The sequence below is a fragment of the Elgaria multicarinata genome, chromosome 9 (assembly GCF_023053635.1).
Source record: "Elgaria multicarinata webbii isolate HBS135686 ecotype San Diego chromosome 9, rElgMul1.1.pri, whole genome shotgun sequence".
In the NCBI taxonomy this organism is placed as follows: domain Eukaryota; kingdom Metazoa; phylum Chordata; class Lepidosauria; order Squamata; family Anguidae; genus Elgaria; species Elgaria multicarinata.
Genome location: NC_086179.1, coordinates 93,230,685 through 93,253,668, shown reverse-complemented (window position 1 = coordinate 93,253,668; position 22,984 = coordinate 93,230,685). Strand labels below are relative to the sequence as shown.

Here is a 22,984-nt window from a genome sequence, read left to right as displayed (position 1 = left end):
AGAACAACCATCTGTCAGGGATGCTTTAGGGTGGATTCCTGCATTGAGCAGGGGGTTGGACTCGATGGCCTTGTAGGCCCCTTCCAACTCTACTATTCTATGATTCTATATAAGAATGAGGCACATGAATCATGTCCTTGCTTTATTTCCTTAGGTGTATTCAGATGTCATGCTAAACAATAGTCTAGTGTGTTATGAATGGGAGGCGGTGAATGTGTCCTCACTCTCTCTTCTCCTTTGCTGGCAGGGCTGCATGGAGGGTTCAGAGGATTTTGCTTCTGTTTAACCACAGCTTGTCAAAATGTCTGAACCTGAATGAACTGTGGTTAAGGTAATTATAAGTCATGAAGCTGGTTTATTTCAAACCAAAGCAAAAGCTTCCAAGAAGAGCGGAGAAATGCACAGTCCCAAGGCTCCCTAGGGCTCTTTTATGTCATGTTAAATTATACTAGACTAGACTGACCAGATGCAAAAGAGGGCAGGGCTCCTGCAGCTTGTACTATTGTGATGAAGAGGGAATTTCACCAGGTGCTGCTTGCATACAAATGACACCTGCTGAAATTCTCCTTTCAATACAACTGTTACAGATGCAGACGCCCTGTTCTCCTAATTCACATTTCATGGACCGAATATGCAGATCAGAACAGTTATCCTCCAGATTGTAGAATAATTGTGATGCAGCTCTCAGCTGAAAAAATGCACACAAAAATCTGTGTTTTTTTTGGGGGGGGGAATGCATATATAATTTGTATTTTAGTGTACAATTTAAATGTGGAATTTAGTCAAAGTTTTTTGCAGTTAATTCAGAGAAAATGCATTACAACTGAACACACATGAAGCTGACATGGACTTGAAACTGACTAATTCCTCCATCTCTACTTCAGACTAAAGATGGTAGCTCATATTTTCCTCCATTAAAAAAAGTGCCTTGCAATAGAAAACTAACATGCCCAGAAGAAAGTGTATTTAGAATGGGCCTTCTTGATGTCTAAGCTTTCTGTCAATAGATTTCTTTCAGGTGGTGGTGGTGGTGGTCGGGAGGTGAAGGTGCATTGGGTCATGCAAGTCCTCACTTGCATTCTGAGATGATACAGCACAGACACATTTAGCACCCCAGTGAGAGTTTGGCTAAAGTTTCATGGGAAGACCAAGTTCTGACTACTTGTTCTCCAGTGGGGATACTCCTCTTTGACAGATGTCCTATTCATTCCAAGGGCTATCCTTTCTCCCTTCCTTCATCAGACTTGCTAAACTTGACCGAGTTCACCTAGCTTTAAACGAAGGGATACAACCTCACACTCTCCCACACAATTAGCAGAGACACACCCGCCACACCCATGCATAGCCTCTAAAATTAACCAGGAAAACATCTGTTCATCAGTACACTGAGTTGTAATTAGAAGTTCAAGGCATTAAGGCCTTGATTAGCAGCACTACCCATGGCTAAAAGTGTTGTCTGTGGTGAAGGGTTATGGTTAAGGGGTTAAGGCATAGAGCTTCCAGTACAGAGTTGCCTAACTAGGTGGGGCCACTCTAGCCAGCGGGCTCTTTGGCTGCTCTGGACTGCTCATTGATATGCTCGCTGCGGCTGCCATTTTGTGTTTTGCATTAGTTTTTGGGAGTGATTTTTGCTCTTCTTAGCAGAGCATGCTTACAGCAGAGTTTTTTAAATCCCTGCTTGCAATTTCTCCATATGAAGCATCCATTTCTCCTACCTCACTGAAGCCCCATTAGATCCCTCAGGTTCTGATCACTGTGGAGGCGCTGCCTGATGACACAGCTAGCGCAGCCGTCCCAGAAGGCTTCCGCCTTCCCTGTGATGACTGTAGAGGTCTAGCAGGCATGGTGATGCAGAAACCAAAGGAACCGCTCACTAAATGGGGTGATGCATGCATGGAACGGCTGATTTCATTGGTGCCTGCTCTAAAATGATGGCCGTAACTGCCAGGGTTCCTAGCGCTAGGGCTGCTGGGATACCAGGTGGATCAGTTGGAGGAATCAGGTGCTCCACTAACCACTTTGTGGTTAGCGTGTGGTTAAGGAAAACTTAACCACAAAAGGGTTAAAAGAGTTGTCTGCAAGCATTCCGCATGTGGTTAGCATTAACCACAGATGGCCATGGTTACGTTAACCACAAAGCCCAGAGTGTCCTCTGAACCAGGCCATAATGTTATCCAGGCAAATCCTTCCGAGTTGTTAAGGGTCTTCTCCAAGTTGCCCATCTGGCAGATCTTAGTGAGCTCTTAGAAGCTCGTATTATTTATTTATTACATTACTGTCCAATAGCCAAAGCTCTCTGAGAAGTTCACAACGGTGACAAACATAAAACACAACAACGTGATAAAACATAATGTAAAGGTTTAAATCGTTTAAAACTACACTCTAAAACTAAAGTAAAAACCAACAGCAGTGTAAATATCTAAAAAGACAATGTACATATTTCGAACCAGCAAAAACTGAAAAACCAAAATGCTTGGGAGAATCAAAAGGCTTTCAGCTCATTCCAAAAAGACCACAACGTCGGCATCAGGGTCTCTGGGAAGGGCCTTCCACTACTGAGGTCCCCACGACTGAAAATGTCTTCCCTTTAGTTGCCACTTCATTTGGCAGGGTGACCCAAAGGAGAGCCTCATAAGATGATCTTAGCGTCTGTGCTGGCACTTATAGAAAGACACAGTCCTTCCGATAGCATGGTCCCAAACGATTTAGAGCTTTAAAGGTTAATATCAGCCCCTTGAAGGTGGCCCAGAAACAGACAGAAAACCAAGGTTACAAAGCACTGGAGTTGTCCCTTAACCAGGGATTTAAAGGCCCGCTTCCCCGGCGCGTTAATTGCCAATCAAACACACGAGGCTGGAGAATACACTTAATCCATTTACTTCCGATACTGCAGTATGGGAGTGCTCTCTGGTTCCACAAGACGGAGGCACCCAGAACAAAGGAATCTCACAGTATATAGGCCCTGACTACAAGAGGGTGTTAGTCTCTTTCTAACCCTTCTATTGGTCAGTTCTGGATTAGCAAGTTAAGTTACATTCAATTTTCAAGTTAAGGTGCACAATCTCAACAAGTCATAGGTTACATTCGATGCTCTATTGGTTGAAAGTTTTCCCCTTTGTCTGATGTCCACCATTAAGGAATGCAAATCTGGCATATAGCCACATGTAGCCACCCTTTGGCAGAGAAGCCATCTTTAACCCTTGGCACATTACATTCATTAGAGAGATGAAATCTCTCTGGGGGCATCACTGGTATAATAAGTTCAAATCGACCAGTCCCTGTTAACAATCTTGGGGCCCTATTTTGGAGCGCCTGAAGCTCTGGACCATTTTCAAAGGCAGCCCCATGTATAACTCATTGCACTCATCCAAACGAGAGGTTATCAGAGCATGGATAACTGTAGCTAGGCTGTCTCGGTCCAGATAAGGACGAAGTTGGTGTACCAGCCTAACCTGATAAAAGCTACTCTGTGCCACTGAGTCCACAGTTCTGGATCCAAGAACCCCCCCCCCAACTATGAACCTGATCCTTTAGAGGGAGTGCAACCCCTTCTAGAACACGTTCAGCACCACTCAGCTGGGCAGTTTATTGGCCCTCATCCAGTCCATTACTGTGCCCAGGCAATAGTGCCTAGCAAAAACTGCTTGTATTCGTTCCAATTTAGACTCCAGTTTAGATATATACACAGTCCAATTACAAGATGCTCCTAATCAGTTTTCTTAGCATGAATTACCATTCTTTCAACTAGAGGGTGCAGGTAAGGTGCCTGGAGGGGGCACGGCTTCCCACCTGTCCACTCCACTTTTGCTCTTCATGGCTAATAATAAAAGCTCATGGCTCAGGGCGAGTAGCTGGCTGAGTCTAGGAGGAAGGTAATGCTTCTTTGCAGGAGGTGTTTGTGAGGCCCCACCTAAAAAAAGCCATCCCTGGACCTTGATGATTGAGCTATCAATGAGTTACAAATCTCCTTTTCTTGGGGAAGGCGCTCCAGGCAATCCTGGATGAAATTTATTTTCTAGCGAAGACAACATAGGACTATTCTATTCCAGAAAATAGCCTACTCTGTAACACGCTTTCAACAGAATCTGATCCCCCCCCCCCCCCAATAAACTCAATCCAGACAAGACGGAGGTACTATTAGTGGGAAGGTAATCTGCCTGGCTAAGGGATGTTCAACCTGTTCTGGAGAGGGCTGCATTCCACCTAAAGGATTAGGTTCACGGTTTGGGGATACTCTTGGATCCAGCATAGTCATTAGAGGTGCGGGTGGACTTTATGGCATGGGGCACCATTGATCAGCTTAGGCTGATATACCAACTATGTCCTTATCTGCACAGAGATAGCCAAGCTACAGTTATCCATTCTCTGTTAACCTCTCGCCTTGATTTCTGCAATACAGGGGCAACCTTTGAAAATGGTCCAGAAACTTCAGCTGCTCCAAAATGGGGCAGCAACAAGTTTAATGGGGATGGGTTAACATGATCATATTATGCCAGTATTTCTCCATCTGCACTGGTTGCCAGTTGTCTCTTCCCATATATACCTGTCCAGACCCTAAGATGGTCTTGAATGGTCCTTTTCTGGGATCCCCTGCCAAAGGAAGTGAGGTGAGTAGCCACTAACAAGAGGGCCTTTTCTGTGGTGGCACCCTTCTGTGGAAATGAACTTACCAGAGAGGCTCATCTGGTGCCTACGTTCTGCTCTTTTTGGCGCCAGGTGGAGACCTCCTCATTTCCCCAGGCATTTTAGTCTTTCAGTTGCTGTTGCTTTAAATCTGTTGTTGCATTTTAAATCATTGCAGTTCTGCTAGGTTTTATTTGATTATTGGTTGTTTTATTATGGTTTTAATTTTTGTGAACCGCCCAGAGAGCTTCGGCTATTGGACGGTATAAAAATGTAATAAATAAATAAATAAATAAATTTTATACTGTAGTTTTAAACAGTTGTATTGTATTTTATTGTGTTGTATTTTATGGTTTTAATTGTTCTGAACTACCCAGAAAGTTTCAGCTGTTTGGCAGCATAGAAATTTATTTATTTATTTATTTATTTATTTATTACATTTTTATACCGCCCAATAGCCGAAGCTCTCTGGGCGGTTCACAAAAATTAAAACCATCATAAAACAACCAACAAGTTAAAAACACAAATACAAAATACAATATAAAAAGCACAACCAGGATAAAACCACACAGCAAAATTGATATAAGGTTAAAATACAGAGTTAAAACAGTATAATTTAAATTTAAGTTAAAATTAAGTGTTAAAATACTGAGTGAATAAAAAGGTCTTCAGCTGGCGACGAAAGGAGTACAGTGTAGGCGCCAGGCGGACCTCTCTGGGGAGCTCATTCCACAACCGGGGTGCCACAGCGGAGAAAGCCCTCCTCCTAGTAGCCACCTGTCTCACTTCCTTTGGCAGGAGCTCGCGGAGAAGGGCCCCTGTAGATGATCTTAAGGTCCGGGTAGGTGCATATGGGAGGAGGCGTTCCTTCAAATAACCTGGCCCCAAACCGTTTAGGGCTTTAAATGTCAATACCAGCACTTTGAATCGGGCCCGGACCTGGACTGGCAGCCAATGAAGTTGTAAAAGGACTGGCGTAATGTGATCTCGCCAGCCAGTCCCTGTTAGTAAACGGGCTGCCCTGTTTTGTACCAGCTGAAGCTTCCGGACCATTTTCAAAGGCAGCCCCACGTATAACGCATTGCAGTAATCCAAACGAGAGGTTATCAGAGCATGGATAACTGTAGCTAGGCTATCACTGTCCAGATAAGGGCGCAGTTGGTATATCAGCCTAAGTTGATAAAAGGTGCTCTTTGCCACTGAGTTCACCTGTGCCTTAAGTGACAGTTCTGGATCCAAGAGTACTCCCAAACTACGGACCCGATCCTTTAGGGAGAGTGCAACCCCGTCCAGGACAGGGCAAACATCACCTCGCTGGACAAATGAATCACCCGCTAACAGTACCTCTGTCTTGTCTGGATTGAGTCTTAGTTTGTTAGCCCTCATCCAGTCCATTACCGTGCCCAGGCACTGGTTCAGAACAGTCACTGCCTCACCTGGGTTTGATGAAAAGGAAAGGTAGAGCTGGGTGTCATCCGCATATTGATGACACCTCAGTCCACATCTCCGGATAACCTCCCCCAGCGGCTTCATGTATATGTTAAACAGCATAGGGGATAAGATAGAGCCCTGCGGAACCCCATGGCTTAGGAGCCACGGCACAGAGCAATAATCCCCCAGCACCACCTTCTGGAATCGGCCATCCAAGTAGGAGTGGAACCACTGCAACGCAGTACCTCCAACTCCCAGCTCAGACAACCTATCCAGAAGGATACCATGGTCGATGGTATTGAAGGCCGCTGAGAGGGTCGCACTCCCCCTGACAGAGGTCATCCCACAGGGCGACCAAGGCAGTTTCCGTTCCAAAACCAGGCCTGAAACCCGATTAAAATGGATCTAGATAATCCGTTTCATTCAAGAGTGCCTGGAGTTGTCCTGCAACCACCCGCTCAAGCACCTTACCCAGGAAAGGGATATTAGCCACCGGCCTGTAGTTGTTAACATCCTCCGGGTCCAGATTAGGTTTCTTCAGGAGTGGTCTAATTACCGCCTCTTTTAAAGAGGCCGGCACCACTCCCTCTCTCAAGGAGGCATTTACAACCTCCTGGACCCAGCCGGCGATCCCCTCCTTATTTGATGTAATGAGCAAAGAGGGGCAAGGGACAAGCACACAGGTGGTCGACCGGACTTGGCCAAGCACCTTGTCCACATCCTTGGGCCTCAATAACTGAAATGTAAATGTAATAAAGAAATGAAATATGCAGGATAATTGTTTTAATGGCTCCTTAGTTCATTAATATATATTTTTGTCTAAAATGGCTGCTTGTTGATATTTTTATTATATTTATCTATGGTGCTTTATTGGATTTGTTTTAATATTACATGTTTTAACACATCCATAAAAAGGGATGGTGGTGGACAGAAGTCCTAAAATGAGTGAACGATTAAGAAGGGTGGGTGGGATATAAATCTGAAAATGAATGAATGAACTGTAGGTATCTGCAGAATCACAGGGCTAGGAGAAATGAGGCAAACACCTAGGGCCTTGCTAGACCTACCTGTTAATCCGGTGGGGAGTAGGGGCGAGGCCACGCTGCAGCTAGTGCCAGCCGTCGCCCCAGTCTACACGTGAGATGCGACGGGGTAAGGGAAAGCCCCGTCGCGTCGGCCATTTTCTTTTCAACTTAAAGGGGCCATGTGCACAGGAGCGCACCAACGATAAGGTAAGTCTTTCTTTTTTTAAAAAAAAAGGGTTTCCCACTCCCCCTGCCCCCGATTTCCCCTCCCACAATGTCTGATGCCCTCCCCGCTCGCCCGTTCAGCATGTCCACCCCCCGCTTGCCCGTCCGCCCCCCCCGCTCACCATGTCCGCCCCCCCACTCGCTCGCCCGTGTGCCTGGCCCCCTGCTCGCCATGTTCGCTTGCCAGCCCGTCCGCCCGCCATGTCCAATGCCCCCTTCGCACCCCCCAGCCGCGATCTCCCCACCCTGGCTCTGCTCTTCCCCCCCCCCGGCCCCATCTCTTCCCCCCGCAATTCCCCCCCCCCGGCCCATTGGGCACAGCGCTCCTATGGAGCACTATGGCCCGTCCGCCAGTTTTCCCGGTTATTCGCGTGTAAGTGCGGTAGCCAGGAAAAGCGGCGGAACAGTCCACACGCCCGTGGTCCCGGCCTCAGCCCGACCTGAGGCCTGGACCGCAGGAAAACCCGGGCTAAATGGGGTTTCAATTAACCCGCGCCCAGGGAGGTTTCACCCCTGCCTGACCCCGGGATCCCCTGTGCGTCATCTCGACACACAGGGGTGAGCCCGGGGCGAGCAGCGGGCTAAACCTCGGTCTAGCAAGGCCCCTAGACTTCATCACCTCCCTAAAGCAAACAGAGTTTCCACACATGAGGTCTCATATATTAGCTCACACTCGATCTATGTGCCATTAACTTTTTGTTTGCAAATGGATTGACAATTTCAATATCAAACAACTCCTCTCACCCACCCACTTTGAAAGCCTCTTTGAATGCTTTTTTTTGGAGTGAAGTAGAAATAATAATCTGATCGACTGAACTATTTAAAGGAAGGACCTGAACACGGGGCAGATTTACGTATATGTTACAGCCAGCATATGCAGAGGCTGCAAAAAGCGCTCGCCTCAACAATGCTCCATGCAGCAGAGGCAACTTTTAAAAGCCTCTTAGCTAGCTTGTTGGTGCAAACATGTGCTGCCTCTCCACATCAGCCTAGACGCCACCTGGCTCTTAAATGTTGTGCGTAATGACTGGAGCAGTGCTGTGAAGAAATGTGTTTTGCTAGAGGCATCCCTAAGATGGTTTAAAATCACCCCCAGCACAGTTTCAGGTGTTATACTATGCCAGGAGTAGGAGAGAAAGACAGGAAGTCGAGTGCACTTCCTGTTTCCCCTGACATCCTGTACCATCTAAAGTCGGTCTGAGTATTTTTCAAATCCCAGCCATGCAGCACGATCCTATGCATAAACTCCATTGGGTTCGCTCAACAGCTTATTTCTAAATAAGGGTCTAACTACATTAGATGAAAGTTCGTGTGTGTAATGAAAACCCATTTTTAATAGGAAAGCCACCAAGGAGAGGGCGGATTTTGAGCAGAGAAGCAATAAGAAGGAACGGACACGTCACTTCTCCACTTTCAATTGCCTCCTCCAAAAGCAGGTTTTCCCATGCAAAAAAGGAGCGGGGAAAAGGGAAGCCCACTGAACTTTCACTATGCACACTCACACGGTAACATTTATTAAAATCCTACGTGTGCATAGGATTTTTACTTAACTCTATCTGCTTGTCTCTTTCTTTTTGCCAACTACGCACAGACTACATTAATAATATCAAAACCTTAGGGATGATATAGAGAATTCTGGCAATTTTGTTGTTGTCATAGCAAAAGTGGAACAATTCCGTCAGGAAATTATAACCTATTTTTGATTATCATCATCAGGAGGTACACGTTTTTTTCTCTTTCCAGAAAACCAAACCATTCCATCATTTCTCCTCTTTTGATACTCGGGGTGGGTGGGTGGGTAGCACGACACCTGATTTCCGCAAAGAACAAAGCAACCAGGAGACACAACAGCCAGCAAGATAAAAAAGCGTTCCATGGATCTTCTTGACTACAAGCCGGCCAGCCCGAAGGAAAAGGACACGGGAAAAAGTTTTAGCTTCCACATCAACATGAATGGACTGGGGAAAGAGAGTGAATGGCGTGGAAGGGGTTTGCAAAGTAAGAGCAATCCAAAAATCCAACCTGTGATGTGCTTTGGGTTTGGGGGTGGTGGTTGGCTTTTTTGGGCTTGTTTGTTTTTAATCTGAGTCAGAGGTGATCGCTCGGAAGTTAACATGTTGGCTATGGTGAGGAAACTCCTGGTGAGGAGGAGGAGGGTTGAGGTGTAAGAAACATGCAAGGTCCTACCTGTTCCAAGTGGCGTTGGAGCAGGCCCGGCGCTGCTGGGTCTCCCGCTCATCCAAGGCTCCCGTCTCTCTCTTACCCAGATCACTGAGGCTGGGCGAACTCATGAACTTCAACCTGCGAAGAGTCCTCATGGTCAAATGTGTTGTTTTGTGCGTGGCAGCTAGAGAAACACCATCCTTTTTACCACACACACACGCGCAGCTGGAGCAGCAGCACCAACGTGAAAGGTTCTCCGTTTGCTGTTCAAAAATGAAACTTAAAAAGAAGAAGAAGAAGAAGAAGAAGAAGAGAGAACCAGTCTCTACAGAACACACCTCCGCCAGCAAGAAAACAAGCCTTTAATCAGATCAACTCTGACGTCATAAATTGTGGTTAATAATTTCTCGAGGTTGTTTTTTTTTAAAAAAAAAAAAACCTGAACATCTCGCTGCTGTTCTTGATATAGTAACCCGCCCTTTCAACCAGAACGTTGCGTAAAAGTTTTTCTCCTCCCCGGCCACAAAAAAACGGAGGATCTCATGTTCCACCTGTGGTGGTAAAGACCTCTTAGTTCACTGAATTCTCAAGAGAGTTCCTCCCCTCTCTTCTCTTGTAACTGGAGATGAAGCCAGAAAGGGGGTGGGGTGGGGAGCTACCCAATAAATGTGACGTGTGGAGATTTCACAGGAAACTTTCATAACTACTGATGCTTTGGCACTGTTACAACATACAGCCTCTTTCTCCCTCCCCTTCCCTCTCTCACACTACAGCAAACCACAAATCTGCTACTTGCCTAAGAAGCTGTTTAAGCTGAACGCATGAGATAAGAGAGTAGCCTGCTTAAAGAGTCGGCTGCTTTTTATAAAGACATTGCAGAGACACGCGGCAGTATTGATTGTTTGGGGGGGGGGGCTTCCCCCTCTGCCTCTTACCTGCCGTGACAGCTTTAAGGGAAACAGCTTTACAATGAGGAACATATTTAGTCTGAATGTTAACCAGAGATGACTCAGCTTGCAAAGAAAAGAAAAAGTAGAAAAGAGCGAGCGAGAGACTTAGAGCTTCATCGCACCAGAGTTATACTGTGCAATCACTGCGAATTGCGTGCAAAGGACTCCGAAGTTTTCCAGTTTATAATCTGGTTTGACTGTGAAGTATTCCCAGGCATCCTGCTTTAATTGTGCTTCATATATAAAAGAACCGAGCTATTTTAATACCTCTTTAGGAGCCAATCTTTCGTTGTTCTCCGAGCAGCAGGAGGAGGATTTGATATGTTTAAAGTACAAATTATTTATTTATTTATTTATTTATTGCAAATGCTTACATCAGCGTAAGGTTTAAAGATAAAGACATCAAAATTGGCACAGTAATAGATAATAAAGAGAGCTTTAAGCATACCAAATTTGAATCGGATTGGGTCATCCGTTGATTTTTTAAATGATTTTTTTTACATTTCTCCCCCTTAAACCCTTTCCTGGTATGCAAAGGAGCTTAGAAGCGCTGCTGCCTGGGGTGTGATTTAGCTAACAACAACAACAGCTTTATGCAATGGGGATAATTCGAGGGAAAAGGGTACGTGGGATGAAGCCCAGAGAGCATGTCGCTGTCTGACTTGATACTCTAAGGCAGGTCATGCATTTTCTATGGATCCACCTGCGCAAAAACTGGAATTTCAGCATGGATCCCAGCATTTTGAGACATTCCATTCTCATCTAAAAATAAACTTCAAACCTCCCAGTATAAGGACAACTGTAGAAACCTATAGGCATCTATTTGGTGACAACGCTCTCCTTGTGAACCGCCCAGAGAGCTTCGGCTATTGGGCGGTATAAAAATGTAATAAATAAATAAATAAATTCTAATCAGATAAGATGGGCAGTGGCGTTTGCCTTAAGGACATGCCCCTCCTGTGATTGGCCACTGCTCATGCCAACAGATCTCTTGCAGGAAATATTTGGTAATATTTGGTAAGTATATTTGGTAAGTAAGCTCCAACACAACACCTGCACCATCTCTCAGCATTGCTTTACATGTTACATAGTAGTAAGCAGATGTGGGGGTTGATCTTTTAAATTCAATTTATTACACGGGGGCTAATGTTGATCAATAATAGTTTTTTCAAAAAATTCATTATTAACAACTGCCCCATAATATGCAAGGAATGTATTCATCTGTTTAATGCATTGCTTCATCATTTTTCAAGACTGCTGCTTCCCAAAGCAGCTTACAATATAAAACATAAAACTCTACAAGGGTTTATTTCAAAGAAAAACAAAACTAAGCCCAGCATATGCTGCAGGGAGTGGCCACAGGTTCAAGCTTCCCCTTGGAGCTTCATCGCCTTTGAAATGTGTTTAGTGAATCCTCTGGACCTGACATGTGAACTGGGATGTAAACATAAACACACTTACCGCGTAGAGCAAAGCTTATTGAACACAGCACATCTTTCTTTCAATTAGACACAGATAGGATTGTGCTGCGCAATCCTATCTGACTCACTGCTATATATTTTTGTGTGCTCAAAGCTTATTTTATTTAGTTTGCTTGGGCTCACACAACCCAAATTTGGAGGGCTCAGAATAGGTAACTATATTGAAACTACAGCCCAATCAATTAATCTTTTAAAATATAAAAGTCTTAAAACTATGTACCCCATCAAAAATTAAAACAGGCTGAAAAATAAGTTACTGCAAACATTACTAGCCTCCATTTTTTAATAGCCTGTTTGCTATTGTCATTTCTAGCGTACTGACCATCTACTAAAAGTACGCTCTTGCAATTTATGAAAGCTATGCTGCCTTGCAGTCCGGAGACATTTCTTACTCTACACCAGCCTTCCTCAACCTGGGGCGCTCCAGATGTGTTGGATTGCATCTCCCAGAATGCCCCAGCCAGCTGGCTGGGGAATTCTGGGAGTTGTAGTCCAACACCTCTGGAGCGCCCCAGGTTGAGGAAGGCTGCTCTACACGGTTGTCCATGCAAATAAAAATTTAATATGATGCCATCTACCCACTTTGATAGGATCATGAAAGGCCAGCCCATGGCAAAAGACCCTTCCAAATACATACTCAGATTTTGACTTTGGCAAGTTTCTAAAGGAAATCAAGTCCCACATTTCTATTCTCTGTCTTGTATAGATTTGGCACATGGATGGTTTAATCTAGAGTGTGTTGACCTACATTTTAAATTCTAATGTGTTATGACTTACTGTTTTTGATATTTAACCTTTGCTAAAATAATGCTTGTGGCCGCTCTTAATTTTTTTAGTGTATTTAAATAGATTGTATGGATTTGTATTTTATTTTGTATCACTTTATGTGATCTGAGAGCTTCTTCTACATGGCAACTCCCAAGTTGAATAAGTAAAATAAATACATTTAACCTAATGATAAAGCAGCCTCTATGAGCAATTAAGTTAAATGAAAGGGACCAAGGGTTTACTTCAAAATGACACACTAGAATGGATCCAGAGAACCGTAGGAATGAGAAAAGGACCGTGAGTCAATGTCCATCAGGGTGCTTCCAGAAAAAGGATTTTATAGATAGCAGCAGTTCCCCATCTCCCCGTGTCTTGGATGTTCTTAACAATTCTCCTCTTACATATAAATTAAATCTGATAGCATTGTGGTCAGTAACATTGAAGTCACCCTTTACTATAACACATTCCCCACTGGATGCCTTCCTGATATCATCCGTCATCTTAAAATCACCCTGTGTATTTTGGTCAGGGGGACAATGACACTTCCCAAATACTGAAATACTTTTGGGCCTGGTATTTTCAGCCACAGCAATTCTGTGAGGGAGTCTGTCTGTCTGCTCCTTTTAAGCTTTCTCGTTTGCTTTGACATACAGGGCCACCCCTAATGCACGCTTCCCTGTCTTTCCTATAAGTTTGTGTCTAGAGTATCTGTGGCGTTACCCCATGAGGTGGCTGGATGGGAGGCCACTCGCCTGCTGCGAGCCCCGGCCCTGGTCTAATCTCATGCGAGCTGGCCGGACACCTGCCACCCAGGTCTGCCAGACGGCTCTATATCGGCAGCCTCCAAGCAGCCCGCACCCCCCTCCAGCCCTTCTGTCTTGACTCACTCGAGTCCCATTCATTTCAGCGGGTCTACTCTAAGTAAAGCTTAGACTGGATTTCGCCCAGGGACTGCATCACGAACGCGCGCGCACACGCACACACACACACACACATATATAAGCAACAGTAACAACATGTAACATCTTTAATTAATAAACTTTAAGATATGCTACAACGGCGTATGTTACGCCGGGTACAGCTAGTATTGTATGCATCTGTAGTATGTCTGGTAAGCATGGAATGTTAGAACTGAGTGGGTGTGGTTTATGATGTAAAAGGGGGGGAAGGAGTATATAAGAGAGGCAGTGCGGTGTAGTGGCTAGAGTGTCAGACTGGGAGTCGGGAGATCTGGGTTCTAGTCCCCACTTGGCCATGGAAACCCACTGGGTGACTTTGGGCCAGTCACAGGGTCTCAATCCAACCCACCTCACAGGGCTGTTGTTGCTGTGAGGATTAAAATGGAGAGGAGGAAAATTATGTATGCCACCTTGGGTTCCTTGGAGGAAAAAAAGCGGGATATAAAAGGCAATAAATATATATAAGGAGAGTGTTGAGAGTTTGTGAAGGGGTATGAAGTGCGTGTGAGGGGGAGTTGCTTATTTCAAGAGGATTCTAGGGATTTAGGATTGGTGTAAAGAGAGTGAGGTGGTTGGTGTGTGGAGAGTTTAGATTAGGCAGGATTGAAAGTATTATATTTGTATTTAAAACTTTTAAATAACAATAAACTTATTATTTTGTTAGCTACCAAATACCACGTGTCAGCTTGGCATTATTTACCTGCCTTACAGTTATTAAACACCCACACCAGATTATACCCACAGTATATTTAGAGCAGATCCTATATTAAACCTGTTTCCCTCATAGCTGGGGAAAGGTTCCCCTAGCTATGGATCCCTCTGTGCTACACTTTCGGAGGCAGGCAAAAACTTTTTTGTACTGGCAGGCTTTTGGAGCTACTCTGGACCTGTGTTAATGTATTGGATTCCCTTCCCCTTTTTGATCTGTAACTGTTTTTAAAAACGTTAACATGTTTTTAATTATACTGTAGGTTTAATTTTATTTTAACTTTTGTAAATTTATATTTATATGTTTTAATTGTACATGTTTGTACATAGAAGGAGGGCCTTCTCTGCTGTGGCACCCCGGTTGTGGAACGAGCTCCCCAGAGAGGTTCGCTTGGCGCCTACATTGTTTTCCTTTCATCGCCAACTGAAGACCTTTGTATTTTCTCAGTATTTTAACACCTAATTTAACTTAAATTTAAACTCTGCTGTTTTAATCTCATATTTTAACCTATATCAGTTTTTGCTGTGTGGTTTAATCCTGGTCGTGCTTTTTATATTGTATTTTGTATTTGTGTTTTTAAATTGTTGGTTGTTTTATTATGCTCTTCATGGTTTAAATTTTTTTGAACCGCCCAGAGAGCTTTATAGGCGGTATAGAAATGAAATGAAATAAATAAACAAAATAAAATAATGCCATGGTCTCACATTCTCCCAGTCAGGGGTCGAGAGACTATAGATTCCTCAGAGATAAAGGCTGGCTTTGGAGGTAAGGGCCTGCTTCTTGTGACTATAAACTTCATCCCACGTACCTGCTTCCCTGGGATTATCCCCGTAGCGCTAAGCTTTCGCGGTTGTTGTTGTTTTTGCTACTGGGCAACAGCGATCCTTTGCATACCAGGAAGTGAGTTTAAGGGGGGAAATGTAAAAAAAAATTAAAAAATCAACGAACCCAATTGAACCCAATTCAATTCAAATTTGGTATGCTTAAAGCTCTTCCTAATATCTACTACTGTGCCAATTTTGGTGTCTTTATCTTTAAAGCTTATGCAGATGTAAGCAGTTCTTTAAAATCCTGCTCCTGCACCCCAGCGGCGGCTCGGAAGATACGCTCAAAATGTAGAGGCTAAATACGGCGAATCTTTTGGCTTTATTGCACAATTAAGGCAGGATGCATGTGGGAGTTGCTTGTCCCACTTTGACTTCACAATCAAAGCCGATTATAAGGTGGAAAACTTCTGAGTCCTTTGCATGCAATTCACAGTGACTGCACAGTATAACGCCGGTGTGATAAAGCTCTATGATAGCAGAATAGAACAGAAAATGGGGTGCAGTTTGAGAAACTGCCCGAGAGTCAAAAGACTGGAGAGGCTGAGGTTGGCTCTCCCAAATTACTTTTAGCAGTAGAGTGGAGCTGTGGAGAAGAAGTAAGGTTGAGAGCCAGTTTTCTTTATTACATTTCTATACTGCCTTATAGCGAAAGCTCTCTGGGCTGTTCACAAAACATCATGGACAGTTGGAATCGGCCTTAAAAGTCACTTTCTGTTTTTGCTGTGTGCTTTTATCCTGGTCGTGCTTTTTATATTGTATTTTGTATTTGTGTCTTTAAATTGTTGGTTGTTTTATTATGCTCTTCATGGTTTTAATTTTTGTGAACCGCCCAGAGAGCTTCGGCTATTGGGTGGTATAGAAATGAAATGAAATAAATAAATAAATGTTTTAATTTTGTAAACCGCCTTGAGTTCCAGTACTTGGAAAAAGGTGGGATATTAATAATAATAATAATAATAATAATAATAATAATAATAATAATAATAATAATGGTCTTAATTAACCCTCCCCCAGGTTTTCAAGTGGTGGTGCTTGGCCTGAGAAGGGTTTATGCGACAGGCCTAGTGTACAGGTCTGTTATGTCGCGGTATCCCACTGGTTCTTTCCATTCTACCAGGTTTCTGTTGTGCCCACAATGACCCAGTTCACATGTAACAACAATGCATGGGTTGTTCAAAAACAAACCAATGATTTATTGTTGAGTTAATTCTGGGTTATTGAATCCCTAAACAACACAGAGTGTGCACGTTTGAAGTGTGTTGGGTAATCATAGGTTGTTTACTGGAAACAGAAGCGAAGTGTATGCTGGAGGCAGTGTACTCACTCACTCCTACTCACCACTGCCAATTTGTGGATTAAATAAATAATCCATGAATTGGCATTATGTGTTTACTCGATCTATATCTATTTTGTCATTTATTTATTTTTATTTATTTATTTACTGCATTTTTATACCGCCCAATAGCCGAAGCTCCAAAGCACCCCAACACTCCCAACTTGGCTTGGATGTTTCTAGTATTAGCATACAAACGCTAATACACGTTGTACGCACTCAAGATCTATCTGGTGTGTGCATTTCTTCCTGTAGCCCTTTGGCCTTTTTGACTGGCTATCATGCTTTAGTATAGGTTTCTGGCCTATTCCCATCCTGTTCCCATTTGGGGAATCAGAAACATTTCCATTTGATTCAGCCTAAACTAGATGCTTCCCAACTCCTGTCAGCTTTCCTGCAGGGCTCAGTTTAAAAGCCGCTCTGCCATCTTTTTGACGTTAAGCATAAGCAGTCTGGTTTCGTTCTGGTTCAAGTGGAGCCTGCCCCCTTTTGCACAGGCCCAGCTTGTTCCGAATGCTCCACAGGGCCTAACAAATCAAAAACTCTTCTCCCTACACCACAGTCTCATCCATGCATTGAGACCCCAAAAATTTGCCGGTCTAGCAAAGAGGTCTCATTTCGGAGAAAGCTACTTTAGAAGTCCTGGCTTTCAACCTCCTGCCTAGCAACCTAAATTTGGCTTCTAGAACCTCACGACTATATTTCCCCACATCACTGGGGTCAATGTCCAGCACAGCCACTGATCTACCCCGCCCCACAGCACTATCTATGATGCATGATATCCGCAACCTTCACACCAAACAGGCAATTTACAATCTGATCTATGCACCCATCACAAACCCAGTTGTCTACGTTTCTAATTATCTAATCTTCCACTACCACAAGCTCCTCACCCCCTGAAGGCATATCTGTTTGCGTCCCAAATTGTGGGTCTGTCCTAAAAGATAATTTCTCTCTTCCTTGGACTGATGCCTTTCTTCTTTGAGACTCTCATTCTCTGTAGCTGTGTGGAAGCTGTTGCACTGGGATTGGGACACCCCAATCGTTCCCCATAGGACTTGTCCACAAACCTCTCTGCCTTTCTCTGCTTCTCCAGAAGAGCAACCTTGGCTGCAAGGAACAAACGTGTTCCCTGAGGGTCAAGAGCTCACTGCACTGTGCACATAGCCATGACTTCTGTCAGCAGGCAGACCGTCATATATACAATAAACAGCATAGCTTCCGTCAACTGCTACAGCAGCCAATTCGATTAGAAGGCCTTATTTAAAAAAACAAGGTGTGTATGTGGGGCTTAACTACTGGGTTGCACTAGGCTCTAGTGAGTGAAAAACATCAGCAATCTAATACAATTTTAGTAATATATTGGGTCACCACTAAATGAGGTAATCAGCATACATACTAGCAAATAGGTGATGACGATGTCATCATTCCATCATATCGGAGTTTCCAATTACTAATGATAGTCAGAGATTTCCTTTCTCCCACTGTGACCATCTTTCCAATGTGTCGTAAGGGTGGGTTAAATCTGTCTTTGAACTCCCTTGATGGATCAGACTAAGGTTCATCTAGAGACACATTCTGTTTCCAACTGTGGACAGCCAGGTGCCTCCAGGAAGCTCAGAGGTTTGGCAAAAGGTGGGGACCATTCCTTGGGCATGTCTACACCACATGGTGTAGTAGAGGGAGGGTAGAGGGACGATCCTGAACTTATATGCTTCCAGGATCGTCACAGGGTGTCTAAATGCGTCGAGCAACGTCCCGGGAGGAAGAGGACATTATGCCTGCCATTTAGTTTTGTTTTTTATTGGAAAACGCTGCTATCTTTCCGGCGCCAGGTTAAGACCTTCCTCTTTGCCCAGGCATATGGCAGCACATCTTAATCACCCACATGTTTATTTTAACGGTTTTTAATGCTTCATGTATGTATGTTCTGTGTTTTAGAATTTTAAATTTTGTGATATGGGATCAAGATATGGAAAAACAGTTGAGTAGTTATGAGTGGGAAAAGATATGGAACCAACGTTTATTAAAGACTATGTCGGCAAGAATAAAGGAAAATTATTATAAATTTATATGGAGGTGGTATTTAATACCAGTAAAACTACACCAAATGGATAAAAAGTATTCTGTATATTATTGGAGAGGTTGTCAGGAAAAAGGCACTTATTTCCATATGTGGTGGACTTGTGAAGTTATTCAGAGGTTTTGGCAAATGGTTTTCAAAGAGATAAATGATATAATGGGATGGAAGGTTAAGTTAGGGCCAAGGACAGCACTGTTTCCAATACATGAAGGGGTTAAATGTACACAAAATAGTAAAGAATTAATAAACAATTTATTAATTGCAGCTAGATTAATAATTGCCAGGAATTGGAAGGAACAAAGGGATTATCAAATAGAAGAATGGTACAAAGAAGTCTGGGATATAGCGATTAATGACAAACTTACGTGTAATATTAAAGTTAAGAGAGGATTATTGAAACGAAATGATTTTGATGAGGTTTGGAGTCCATTTGTTAAATTTGTACTGGAAAAAGGGAAAGGGAGTAAACCGGTGCAGGATACATTACAATTTTGGAAAGGAGAATAAGGGTCCCAGGGGGTGGGGTGCACGAGATAGTTTTATATTACTTTATCTTGTTTTTTAATTTGACTATTGTGGTATATTAAGTTGATGTAATGTGATTATTTATTGTATGTGTAATAAAATTCAAATAAAAACTATTAAAAAAAAAGAATTTTAAATTTTGTATACTTGTTTTTATCTCATTTTAGAATTTCTGTAACCCGCCCAGAGAGCTCTAGCTATGGGGGCGATATATAAATGTAATAAATAAATAAAATAAAATAAAAGCATGCAGGAGTGCTCCTCTGAAAAAGTAAGCTTTTAATATATATCCTCTCCCCCACCCCACCCTCGATGGGCACAGAGCTCTGTGCCCTGGCTCCTCATGGTTACTCATGAGGAGCCGGGACGAAAACGGAATGCCTGGCCACACGTCCCGCAGTCTCGGGATCATCCTGGGACAGGATATGGCGAGATCCCAGGGAAGGGAGGGATCATTCCTCCCTGCCCCTGGGATCCCCTGTGCGTCATGAGGACACACAGGGATAATCCCCGGGATATCGCCCCATCTAGCCATGCCCTCTGTTTACTCGCAGGCTCCAGTACTCAGAGGTATTCTGCCTCGGAATATGGAGGTTCCATGTCATTCTTCTGGCCAAATAGAATTCCTGTAAGCTGCGATTCCTAAGCCAGCTAAGCAGAGGAGCATAGATTGAGGCTGCGTGCCAAACAGGAGCTTGTGCAGAAGAACGAAAGGAACAACGCTGAACTCCACAAATATCCTAACCCTGCCCTGATGCCTGTCCCCTCCATCCCCTGCAATGTTCTGAAGCAGCTGCTTCCTCCTCTACCACCACATTTTCTCTCAAGGGGCCCGATTAATGGCTGATCCAGAGCATAAACATTTTTTCTTCGGATATAGGCAGTGCCTGGATGCACATTTTGCACAGGAAATGTAATGCGTGAGCCAGACCATCACAGAGACCACTGGCAGGAATCGCCATGATCATGCTTGGGGGGGGGGGGAATGTCACTGCCCACAGAAATTTCCCTTTGATGTTTTACTTGGGTTTCCCCACTGACATGGAGAATAGTTGGACTGACCATAATTTGGCCATTTAGAACATGTCAGCACTCTTCTGCAGTAGCCAGATGGAGAACAGGACAGCTACTTTTAATAGTTGTATAAGAGGGAAGTCTGACCCCTCCCTCCTTTACATCTGGTAGCCATTACACCTGTCACCTCCTTCCTAGCCGTCTGCAGCAGCCTCTCCTTACCTACCTCTTCCAATATTTGCAGAGAGGCGTGCTTTGCTGCAGGAGCATCACCTAGTGGTCAGCACTAACCATTGCAATTCCTTTTGTAAAACAGTGGTCTTTGGGAATATAGGCGGTACCTGCAACAAAATGCCGAAGAGCATCCTCACACCCTAACGGGAGTGCTCCTGCTCAGGGTTCCAGCCTGCCATGTCCTCCGCCAAAATACCATTGTGTGGACAGCTGCCCTTTGTGGCGAACACTGGCAGGAGGCATTTTCCAGTAAAGAAACCTCAGGCTGGCCATTGGCTCCTCTAGGATAGGAAATCGTATAAGAGGGCTTCCTGTCCCAGTTGAGCCAAGGTTGAGCAACAAGGTCTTTTTGAGATTTGATGTGTTCCTGTATCTTTGGCTGTCCTTAGGCCCTGGGCGCTAACTTGTTCTTTGACTCTGGCCTTAGCTAGACCTAAAGTTTATCCCGGAATCGTCCCGGGGTCATCCCTGTTCATGTAACTGACACACAGGATATCCCGGGAGCAGGCAGGGACAACCCCGGGACGACCCCAGGATCAACCTTAGGTCTAGCTAAGGCCTCTGTCTCCTCGGTTCCATCCCATGGACTGGCTCGCCTCAGAGATCTGACGTCAGGTTGGGTGACATTGTCATCCAGCCCATGGGGAGAGGGAGAGGTACAGGGGGAGTCAGTTCATGGACCCAAAACAGTTCTCCACCTCTGATTTAATGCTTCAGAAACTCTGTTCAATCTGAGGATACTCTTAAACTGATATAAAAGATCAAGGAATGTTCATCTAGCAACAACTAAGAAAGGAACAGTGGAAATTCCCGGCTCAGCTCAATGCTGTGTAACTTGCTCTTTAAGTTGCCTACCTTGCAGAATGTTAATTGGTTCTCTGAACACTGTGACCTTGGTGTTGCAGCCAGAGTATCACCCCACTGTCTCCTATAGTTACACATGGTGAAGTCTAAATCCTGGCAAATCCGGGCTGTGCCTAACTGTAGTTTCTTACTGACAAGTTTTCTAATGCAAATTCTTCTATTTAATTAAAAACCAAAGAGCCCTTTGTCACCTTAAAAACGAACAAGTTTATTTTTGGCATATGCTTTCATGGACACCGTCCACCTGAAGTGTTAACCTCAAACTGGCAGATTTATATACCCATGCTGGGGGTAGGGAAGTGGGGACGAATGCAAACCGTGTTGACAGAGCCAGTGTGGTGTAGTGGCTAGAGTGTTGGGCTGGGAGTCGAGAGATCTGAGTTCTAGTCCCCACTCGGCCATGGAAACCCAACAGGTGACTTTGGGCCAGTCAGGCCAACCTACCACACAGGGTTGTTGTTGTGAGGATAAAATGGAGAGGAGTAGGATTATGTATGCCACCTTGGGTCCCTTGGAGGGAAAAAGGCGGGATATAAATGTAATAAAAATAATAATAATGAAATGCAAAAAGTACAGACAGTGAAGACTATCTTTTTGGGTGATAAACAGACATCATTGCAATGGTGCACCAATTAACATATGTAGCCTGGTTATTATTATTTTTTTAAAAAGGTTGTACTTATTCAAACCAAAATAGAGTTGAATCCTTTGATGAATTGTATTCAGCAATTTCTGTTTCCTTTGTTCAAGAAAGGGCACCTTAAGATCAAGAGGTTGAAATGTTCCCCCACTGGTTTCTGAACATTGCCATTCCTGATGCCAGATTTCCATCCATTTATTCTTCTGTGTATAGACCAGCCTATTTGTCCCGTGTAGAATGCTGTAGGGCAATGTTCAGAAACATGTTTTGCATTTTAGTTCCCTCTGTCAAAGTTGATATTCTCTCCTCCAATCCAGCATGTGTATACCAAACTACCATAATTACAGATGTGAGCGGTGTGGTGTAGTGGCTAAAGTGTTGGACTGAGAGTAGATCCGGGTTCTAGTCCCCACTCAGCCATGGAAGCTCACTGGGTGACTTTGGGCCCATCACAGACTCTCAGCCCAACCTACCTCCCAGGGTTGTTGCTGTGAGGATAAAATGGAGAGGAAGAGGATTATGTACACCGCCTTGGGTTCCTTGGAGGAAAAAAGTCGGGATATAAATGCAATAATAAAATTGGTTTATTTTTACTTTAAAAATATATTATCTTGTACTATGCTTATTCCCAAGTAGACGTATTTAGCATTAGGGCAGCAGGAACAAACTCCATTTTATTCTTATAGTACTGTGATTTAAGTGAGTTTAAGCAACTTTAAAGCATAGACTGCCAATGGAGGGGAGAAGGGGATGATCAACTTTAGACCAAAAAGTGTGTGTGTTTGTATGTGTGGTGTGTTTAGGACCATTAAGTCCAGGGCCTAAAACTACATAGTTGCACCAATGCCATGATCCTAATAAACTGGGCATTATGCTATCTGCTGCTGCTTTTTGGGAGAGAGGTATGTGCATATATAGATCAACACACCTGCCTGCATTTTCGGACTCTGCTTGGGCATCTAGTTATGGGGACTGTCATCATGAGTGCCTACACCTCAAAGTTTACCACTGCTGGGGAGAAAACGGTTAAACTCCCTCTTATGCTCTGGTGTTGATAAAAGCCACCCCTATTTTTTATTATTTTAAAAAAACAACGTGGTTGCTAACTACACTATTAAAGTAATATCTGG

The 22,984-nt window shown here is 43.9% G+C and overlaps 1 protein-coding gene across 2 annotated transcripts in view; it reads right to left on the bottom strand.

The window, feature by feature from the left end:
* The window catches only part of PRR5 (proline rich 5), a 79,744-nt gene that overhangs the window by 46,529 nt on the left and 10,231 nt on the right, over positions 1–22,984 (bottom strand). Inside the window, exon 3 of one of the 2 annotated variants that reach the window (XM_063134339.1) lies at positions 9,492–9,605. In XM_063134339.1, coding sequence (XP_062990409.1) covers positions 9,492–9,595 — 104 coding nt within the window. In that variant the 5' untranslated portion in view covers positions 9,596–9,605. Of the gene's footprint in view, positions 1–9,491; positions 9,810–22,984 lie in introns of those variants that run through there. The other variant, XM_063134341.1, reaches the window with a different exon arrangement.